Source organism: Ammodytes marinus (genome assembly GCF_949987685.1).
Source record: "Ammodytes marinus genome assembly, chromosome: 1".
Taxonomy (NCBI): domain Eukaryota; kingdom Metazoa; phylum Chordata; class Actinopteri; order Uranoscopiformes; family Ammodytidae; genus Ammodytes; species Ammodytes marinus.
This window is the reverse complement of record NC_137230.1, coordinates 17,171,127-17,180,882: the sequence shown is the minus strand read 5'-3', so window position 1 is coordinate 17,180,882 and position 9,756 is coordinate 17,171,127. Positions and strand designations below refer to the sequence as shown.

Below are 9,756 nucleotides of genomic sequence, written 5' to 3'. Positions count from 1 at the left end.
TATGCATTAACGTAAGCTTACTAACCTACACCTAGTTATAACCTGTTTGTTAAAACCGAATCTAAACCATAAGGTCTGTCCCCAAGTGAGGACCTGCCATACCATTAAGGGTCCATGGCTTTAGGCCAGTGCCAATAAATCTCAAACCTAAACCAAAACTAACATAACTTAAACCTTATTCTCACCTGAACCTCAAAACCAAGTCTGAACCCCCAAACAGCCCTTTAAAGGTATGTCCAAAGTGAGGACCAGGCAAAATGTCCTCACTTTCCAAAAATGACCTCACTCTTAAGGTCTAGAACTCAGTCCTCACAATGATGGGTGTACAAGTATACACACACACACTCTCACAGGAAATTAAAGCTCAACGCCAATGCCAGTATCAAATTGGCCAGATGATCCCAGGTCACGGTCTCGTGTGAATTCGCTTAACACATCCTAAGATCATCATACAAAAAAAACCTAATTAAACATCACAGGCCTGTCTTCAAACTAAATGAAGAAAAGGCTTCACAGCAGGTTCCCAACAATTTTTCAGTTTAGAAACTCAAGAAACAGTCACGAGGGATTTGAAATCCTTTTTGTTTTCTAAAATACATCAGGTGGCGGTGATAAACGGTATTGTCGTAGTCAAATGAAGGTGCCAGAGGGAGGTGTAATAGTAGCAAAGCATGTGCATATTCTGGGAGTGAGGTGAACATCGGAGTTTATTTCCACTCTAGAAATACTGGGTGTGCACTAATACAGCAGCTGATCTGTTAACATATTTCCCTAGTTAGGAATGTCTTGATTTACTTAAAAAAAAACATCTTTCACTAACAATCCACATCTTCTAAACATAAACTAATCAATACAATGATTGGTAAAATAAATCCTGCAATGTTTTTTTTTCTTCTTTTTTTAACATAAAAAAACAAAACAAAAACTGGATGTTGACACACTATTCTAGTAAAGCGATGCATTAGGTTTACAGAAATGCACCTTTACTAGAGCAGTTATTCTCACCTGCAAGTTGTTAGGTCGTTTTTATCAGGCCCACGTTTATATGTGCAAAGAAATGCATTGCAAGGAAACATGCAGAGAAAACAAAACAAAAATGACACTTGAGGAAACAATCAAAAGCTACATAAAAGCTTTATAAATACAATAAAATCTTAAACCCTTAATGGACAATTCTAGCTGTTGTAGTAATATGTGATAGCTGGCACTCTAGGCTCAATGCTTTTTTGTCAGATGTTTTTTTTTTTCTTTTCAGTTTTTCTCAGAGTAGGGCTGCGCAGGTAATTCATGCCATCTTTGGTTGACTGCAGTACTGAAGAGAAAAATGTATATGATCTCAAAATAAGTTTTCAACAAAAAGGGGGTGTTAGAAAAAAAAAAAAAAAAACAGCATCAACTCTCAACAGCAGACAACTGCGCCTCAATGTCCACTCTGCAGATGGGGCACTTCTTATTGGTGAGGAGCCACTGATCCACACACAGCTGATGGAAGAGGTGCATACATGGTAGGCGTCTGGAGAAAAAACGAGAAATGTTGATAACAGAATTGTGAGAGTTTTCAAATCAAATATGTATTTAAATGAACATTCTCTTACAGCCTACATACATGCTGTGTCTTACATATGTGACTCTGCTTCTAGACTACTCACTGCATTCTTTCTGCTCTTTATCTCTTGCTATGATGCACTGCCTGAATATGTTATTTTGTTTAAAGGATTAATTTAATATTGTTATATTGTTATATTTTATTATCAGTGTATTTGAGAGTCCCCATCAAATACACTGTTTACTTTCTCTTTTTTTTCATTCGTTACCCAATATTCATCTCCAAAATTTCAATGTATATTAAACAAATCCAAAACCAGGTTAAAAACTTAATGTGTCACTTCCTTTTGTACCAACAGAGGGCAGAAAATCCTCTTTAAAAAAAAACCTGAGCGGTTGCCAAAAAGCAGTTTCATGAGGCCGGTAATTTTAAGGCACTCTGGGGTTTTCTGTTGATTACTATACCTTTGGGGTTTTAAACAAAATATATATATCTCCAGAGACGGTGGCAAAATGGAACAACTACACCTGCTTAACCCACATCAGCTCACAGACACGCCCCCTGAATGCATAATTGAACACACTCAAAACTGTGAGCAGCAAACTGCGCAAACACCCAGGAGGGGAGCCGTTTACCTGACGTCTTCCCCCTCCTCCAGTATCGACAGGCAGATGGTGCATTTTTCTTCCGTGTCTTCATCTGCCCCCTCGTCTTCCTCTTGCTTATCATGCAGCTTTCTCTGTTTGTGCGAAAAACATAAGGAAACATGACATTTGATGTGCAGCCTCAGCAGGCTCATTACATATGGTTAATAATCCTATTGATCCATTCTCTGTAACTTAAACAATGTGCTAACAATACGAAAACAGATTACATTTGTTATATATATATATATATATATATATATATATATATATATATTAAAAAAATATATAAGAAATACATATCATATTGTCTATGAAGAGGAAACTATTCTTAAAACACACACTTCAACAAAAAACATTAAAATCTTTTGGGGACAGAGAGAATGGTCATTTTGTCCTGAAAACAGAAAAAAAAATTATATCTGTTGTATTTCTGCAAAAAAAAAAATCAAAGTTATCTAAATCAAAATGTATTCTAGAGCCGAATCCCCTGGCCCCCTAAGACTAATACTAACAACTACTGTACATGTGAGCAGAGACATGTTTCCAAATTGATTTGTTCATTATTTCTCACCGATTCTGGGGATGCGTGCATATTTTTCCCAATAGATGCCCAATCTTCAGGGGTTAACTGTTGGTCAATGTCTCTCTCCAACACCTTCTGTATTGGGTGGCAGGGTGTTAGTTTGCTTATTTAGATACATTTGGAAACTTCTAAGGAAACCTCTTTCTCCAACAATGTCTTCACAGTGGCAATCTCTGGTAAAACACACTACAGAATTTTTGCTAATTGTTGGCAAAACATCAGACGTTTGAAATGAGCACAAAAGACCACTCTGTCCCAGAATAAACTGTAACAGACATGCACAATTATACACTATGTATACAGTACTTTATACAGTGTCTACAAAATCCAATGAACAATATATACATAGCTACGCATACACTCTCAGATGACCTCACCTTTTTGTACTTGTGTGGGTAAGTGCACCTCTCTATGGTTCCCTGAGAGGCTCCTCTGTTCACAGTCCCCAATCTCTCCTCTAAATGCAGCAGGTCCTGAGTGACAGAAGTATAAACAAACAGCCATGAGATCAAAAAGGCAGTTGACGTTTTTCACCCACAAACATTTATTTAGGGATCAAACCACCAATATTACAATAAACAGCAAATCCTCTCTTTGCAGTAATGCTGAGTTCCAGACAACTGATAAGTCTAAATATTCCGCCCTTCAACTACAAAAATTCCACTGAAAACGGCCCTTAAAGCCATAGTTCCTTCTTGTGAACTATGAGCAATTCCATCTTTCACTCGACTTCACAAAGTTATCTGACGCACAACATTAAAGCCACTACGAGTAAGTCGGCACGTTGGCGACCCCTTTGAACAAAAGCGGTAGTATTTTTACGACGCCAGCTGTCGTGAAGCTGTTTTCTAGCTCGTGCAGGGCCTCAAGATTCAAATAATCAGGAAGCAATATAGGCTAGTGCGTGTCCGTGTGTTGAAAGTGTGAGGGCACCGGACTCTTTTCGGCTCGGTGAGAGTGGTTAGTGACACAGCATCAACTACACCTGATTGCAATGAGTTGATCCATTGTCACCTCTCACGGAGCTGAACGAGTGTGTCCCCACACAAAGCGAATGAACGAGAGACGGCAGTTAGTTATGGATCACGATGAGGTAATGTGTTTATGTTGTTGTAAATAATGACTATTTCAGATGAATAATGGTCATCTGATGATGCTGGTGAGGCAAAGTAAACTTTGTTTTAGTAGTCTACCGCTCATTCATTTAGGAGTAAACACTGCAGTCTAGGTTCGCTCCGTGAAATTGTGTATACGTTGCTTGGCAACGCCCTCCCGCCCGCCTATCACTCTCCCTTTTACCTTTTCTTCATTGCATTTTCTTTTTTTTCTTTGATGGTTCAGCCCCGTTATCAGTCATTATGACGACAAATAGCCTAACTGTCTCAAACAAGGCTCCCGCTCCCCTTCTAGGATGACCAGATCGCATTTCCATTACTTTTCACACGTCCCGCAAATTGAGACGTTGTCCCGCATTGTTATTGAAAGTGAGCCCCCCTTTTTAAATGCGTGTTTTATAATCTGGCATTTATCCGATAGCTGTGAGGAGACAGCAGTCTCCGTTTGTCTGTGTGTGTGGTTGTCTGTGTGTGTGTGTATCGGGCTGCTGGGCTCAGTGGCTCTGTGAAGGTGCTGCAGTGCTTCAGCGTTCACTTTCCTGTTACTTCAAAATAAAAGCCAACTCACGTTTGTCAAGTGAAATGCTAATGTGAAGCCAGTGAAATGCTTTTAATGTGAAGCCGCAGCCTTAATGCTCTTTGTTTAACAGTAGCTAACTTAACTGCTGCGCGCTGATCTAAAGATAGTGTTTTTTTAATATAGAAAGCCATGTCTCTGGCATTACCGGTGGTGACACGAGTTTATTTTGCTAAAAAAACGGCACTTTGTCCCGCACAAACGTAGTCTTTGTCCCACATCTGGTGAATTGGGATCTGGTCTCCCTATCCCCTTCCCTCACCTGGAGTGATAGGCTCCTCAAATCGCGTTCCTGCGCCATACTGAAATCTGCGACCAATACGGATATGTGACCATAGAGCATGCACGAGCGAACCGAAAATCGGACTGGGTGTACGACCAGATCAAATGCAGTAATAAAAACTATATAAAAACGTCTTTCTTTGCACTGATGGTCTCGTTTGCTGTTAAAGGTAATTTATGATTATGAGAGGAAACATGAGGCTGTTTAAAAGATATTTGAATGTTACTCGTAGCCGCTTTAATGGTAAACCTTCAACTTAAAGGCAATGTCAAGCTTTGTTTGTCTGTTGTTTATTAAACTAATACATATTAACCCTCACCCCATCATAAAGCCTGTCTGAAACTTAACATTATATTGTCTGCACTAAAGTTATTCAGGGCAATATGAATATTACAAATTCCAAAAACAACAAAAAAAATTAGGAAATGTTTCGACTAGTTTCCAAGTATGAAGATGTTACAAATTAAATTGTATAATGTAAGCTCATGAGTTGTTTATCATCCTCTGTTGTTTATATTTGCAAGAAGGCTGCACTGCTCACTATTCAATTGTCTATAGACTACACTTTGTTTATGTCTGGCATTGTACAGCTGGAACTTAGTTTACAACAGGAAATTTCTCCACTTCCAAGTTATCTGGAACGCAGCGTTGTAGCTGCCTGCAGTTCGACATGACACTAAAGTAAACAAAGTCCATCCACTAAAGAAGACTGAGAGGCGCTTGAATGCGCTACAAACAGAAGATCAGTGAACCTTGAGTTAAGATTTTCTTGTTTTTTCAAATTCCAAGGTATTTTTTTTTAAACAAAAATAAATGTAAATAACATAAATAAATTCCAATGACTAATGTTGCTACTGTTATTATGTGTCCTCATCCTTCCTAAATTATTTTAAAAAACCAACAACAACAATAGAAGAGTAGCTACCTCCTCCCCTCTTTTATTTGATTTAATTTTATTTCTTTATGTTTTTTGTTTTTTTTCATATCGATTGTTTATTTTTGTTTCTTGTAGCGTGTATTTCGTTTATGTAATTTTTTAACATTGTGTATTGTTTTTTGTGCTGATTTTTTGATGCAGGATTGTTTGTAGTTGGGTGTGGGGGTGGGATATGGGCGGGGTGTGTTCGGGGGAAGAAAAAAGGGGAAAAAACCTAATCATTGTACTGTATTTGCTTCGCAAATCTTTTGATGAATAAAAAAACCTTTGAAAGACACTAAAGTAAACAAAGTCCATCCACTAAAGAAGACTGAGAGGCGCTTGAATGCGCTACAAACAGAAGATCAGTGAACCTTGAGTTAAGATTTTCTTGTTTTTTCAAATTCCAATTTTTTTTTAAACTAAAATAAATGTAAATAACATAAATAAATTCCAATGTCTAATGTTGCTACTGTTATTAGTACAGTTTGAAAATACTGATCAGTCATGTGGGGGTGAGTTAAGTAATTATGCAGTTAATATTGATGATGGCACGGATGAATGAAATTGGTAATGAACTACAATCTTTTATTTGCCTGAGTTGTCTGGGGACTAAAAAATGTAATACAGCAATTTAGAAAAAAATACAACCAAAAGAAAAATGATCACCTCATATGTTCTTCCAAAGCCAGTCATTCTAGATGAGATGTACCGAATGTGCGGGTAGGTCACTTCAGATATGCCAGTGTGCTGGGAGAGAAGGAAGAAAACATTCATTTTGTTTTTACATTTAAGGCAAGACTTTGTTAAAAGGGAAACATTTTCTTTCTAAATATTCTCAGCATTTCTCTTAAAACCGAATGCACTTAATCCTTCTGGATCAAAAAGCTCCAATACATTTTTCCTAATTTCAAACTTTTTACAGACCTTATTTTATTTTAACAGGGCCTTAAGCTTTGGGTGAGGGTTAAATATAATGTATGCTAATAGTGGCTGAGTAATTTGACTTTTGCAGTATAACTGTGTTCACACATGTTTTGGGGCCTGGAATGAGTTTCTTATAGGGGAGAGTGGCCTAAGTTGTGCATTTTGGAAGTTGTGCCACCCCTTGTTTCTACAAAAACCGTGGAAGAAATTGGAAATGTGACCACATATTTAAGAAGAGCCATCCATTTGACTCATCCTGTAAATAAGGGAGACACAAGGAATAAGATATAAGCACATTTAAGCTAAAAAAAACTGTGTTTTGCCTTTCAAAGTAAAATTTCCATGATCAAGGTTTTTTGATTATTGTGTCTGAACAATTATAGACAAGTTTGAAAACAAACATTTGACACATGTTTTAGTGCTTTGGTATGCTACATTTAGAGTCTATACAGTTAGCACGATGTCAGCCCTAAATTGCTGCATCATGCTTATTATCCAAATTTCTGGGATTGGATGTGCCAAAGGGCCTAGGTGAGTTATAAGTAAGTAAGTAAGTAAGTAAAATGTATTTATAAAAGCTCATTTATGACAGTTTGCACTGTCCAAAGTGCTGTACATAGTGCATTCAGTAGGTAAACAATGAAGGTAAAATAACAATAACCAAAATAAAAGACGTAAAGCCCATACATCCACATAAACACAGATAGTAGTGCAGAGGTAAGATAGTTAATGGGGAGGAAACACCAGGGTGTACATATGGGTTTTGAGCCTTGATTTAAAGGCAGAAATGTAGGGGGAATCACATTTGTCAGGTGGCAGTTGGTTCCACAAGCACGGAGCAGCTAGTGCAAAGTACGCTGTATATGCTGGTCACCAAAAGAAAGTGATTGTCTACAGTAGCTCAAAAGAGAGTGACATCTCAATTCCACTTAACGACACCACTGATGAGAGTTCAGATGGCCAGAAAGATGATGATGGTGACTTTGTCATTGTGAGCTTTGCAGGGAAAACCATTAGATCTGCTAAGCCTTGTTTAAGAAAATTGTCCTTCAATCTTTGTCAACTATTTACTTTAAATACACCTTAAATAAGTGATTGTCTAATGGATTTGTCTTGCATTACAGTTTATGAGATATATAGCAATGGCACAATTTACTCCATGGTATTCTCTCCAACCGCACAACTTACACCACACCGGGGGCAAGTTGTGCAACAAGACAACTTTTTTTCCGAAAGCTATATTTCTTCAACAGTTTATTCCAGATCCAAAGTTTTTATTGCCAGGGATGCACAACACCCTGAAATATATGTACATATTTGAGTTGGAAACTTTACTGTCAAGGCCTTACTTTAAAGTCACTTTGAGTGAAAAGTTGCACAACTTAGGCCACTCTCCCCTAGAATGTGGGTTTTTAAGAGGGTTTTTCTCTTTTTTTTCTTTTTGGACGCCAGCTGCGTCCAAAAAGAAAAAAACGCTATGTGAGTGAACCAAAACAAGTTGATGCCGGACAGATAAACACAAATTCACAAGTTCATCATTACAAACATCTCTTTCATGTTATCATTTGAGGCATTGTTACATTAAAAATATAGATCATATCTGTTATATTTGAAACTATGTCATGTGTAGCTGACATGTGGACAAATTCTGATTTCTACACGTGGGTCTGAGTAAGCTGTAAATGCTGATGGCAACTCTAAAATTCAATGTTAAGATAATTTATTTAAAAAACAAATTAAAGGGGCCTCTGAATCTGTTCACTCGGTAGATATGTAATGATCAAGGTCATATATGTATACAAATTCAAACTAATGAACTCTGCAGGGGTTATTCAACAATCACTTGCACATCCTTTGGTTCTACGTCTCCACCTCCTTAATTCTGAGCATGAACCCTTGAGTGTGCTCAAAACATTTGGAGAAAAGCAATGTGACTGTATGTGCATTTGATGAATGCTACAGAGGAGATCTGATTGTAGAAGACAAGTCATGTTTGAGGGTGACCAACAGGAAGAAAAGCAAAAAACGTCAAAACTGTCAATTACATTTGCGCAGGATATTTTCTCGAGGCTTGTGCAATGAGTGTGCACTTGAAATGCCTGATGAGCTACTATTAATTGCCAATGCATTATTCATGTGGTTCACACGAAACCATCCTTGAAATAACTGATGTTCTAAATACAGGGCAAACACCATTAATCTAAGCCAGACTTTATATAGAAGCCATTTTTTCCACATTTATGCTAATGTATGCATGTGTGCTGAGGGCTTCTCTCACCATGAAGGGGATGGGGAAGTGGTGAAGTCTGGGGGGAGGGTGGTAGTGGGGCAGGTGGGAGTGCAGGTGCCCTGAAGGGTACGGTGCCACAGTCACTCCAGCCTCGATGCCAAGCTCCCTGTTGACACAAGACCAAGGATAAGTTATCCTTACATAAAAACAGACCTTAACCGAACATTAAACCAAGGAACTGTAGAGTCACATTCAAAAATTTGCAATATTTGACTGGCTGAAATTGAACTTTAAATAAGGACTGAGGGCGCACTCACTCTAGGCATTCATACCGTGCCCAAGAACGACTGACGGCTAAAGTTTGGCCAATGTAACTGCTCCGTTCTGTGCTCAAGAACGGTACGCTTCTTTGGCACTGGTACGGTTGGAAGAGGTGTGCTTCGGCACGGTACAGATGCTAATGAGCCGCCGCAAGAAGGTGGCCTGACTTTAATATTATACTGTAACCCGCGACTAGGGGTGTGAACCTTTTGGAATCTCACCATTCGAGTAGATTCAGATTCTTGGGGTCTTGATTCAATTCAAAATCGATTCTTGATTCAATATGATTCCCGATACAAAATGGTTATCTCTGTTCAGTTCAGAGGAGGAGTTCAGGATCTACTCCAGTCCCCTGTCTGCATTGTTACAAACTAAGCCCTTAACAAGGACAGTGGCGTTTAGGCAGAGGGTAAGGATCAACTGGGCAGAGTGTCAGTGCATCCTTAAAAACTCATCCCCTCCAATACTGACCATGCCGTTCTCTGCTCAGGCTGGCGAGGGTGGGAAGACATAGTTTGTGGCACGTGGATGTGGTGTCCGTGGCCGTAGTTGGGGTGCATTCTGTGGGGGTGCGGAGGTGGACGCTCGTGTGCTCTTCTGCAGGGAGAAGA

General features: G+C 38.7%; 1 protein-coding gene across 3 annotated transcripts in view; it reads right to left on the bottom strand.

The window, feature by feature from the left end:
• Positions 1–689: 689 nt before the first annotated feature.
• rnf111 (ring finger protein 111) overlaps positions 690–9,756 on the bottom strand; it is a 37,054-nt gene continuing 27,987 nt past the window's right edge. For 2 of the 3 annotated variants that reach the window (XM_080049548.1, XM_080049550.1), the window contains 7 exons: positions 9,617–9,742; positions 8,873–8,990; positions 6,337–6,417; positions 3,154–3,249; positions 2,765–2,851; positions 2,182–2,285; positions 690–1,513 (listed from right to left, as the gene is read on the bottom strand). In XM_080049548.1, coding sequence (XP_079905674.1) covers positions 1,393–1,513; positions 2,182–2,285; positions 2,765–2,851; positions 3,154–3,249; positions 6,337–6,417; positions 8,873–8,990; positions 9,617–9,742 — 733 coding nt within the window. In that variant the 3' untranslated portion in view covers positions 690–1,392. The remainder of the gene's footprint in view (positions 1,514–2,181; positions 2,286–2,764; positions 2,852–3,153; positions 3,250–6,336; positions 6,418–8,872; positions 8,991–9,616; positions 9,743–9,756) is intronic. The other variant, XM_080049549.1, reaches the window with a different exon arrangement.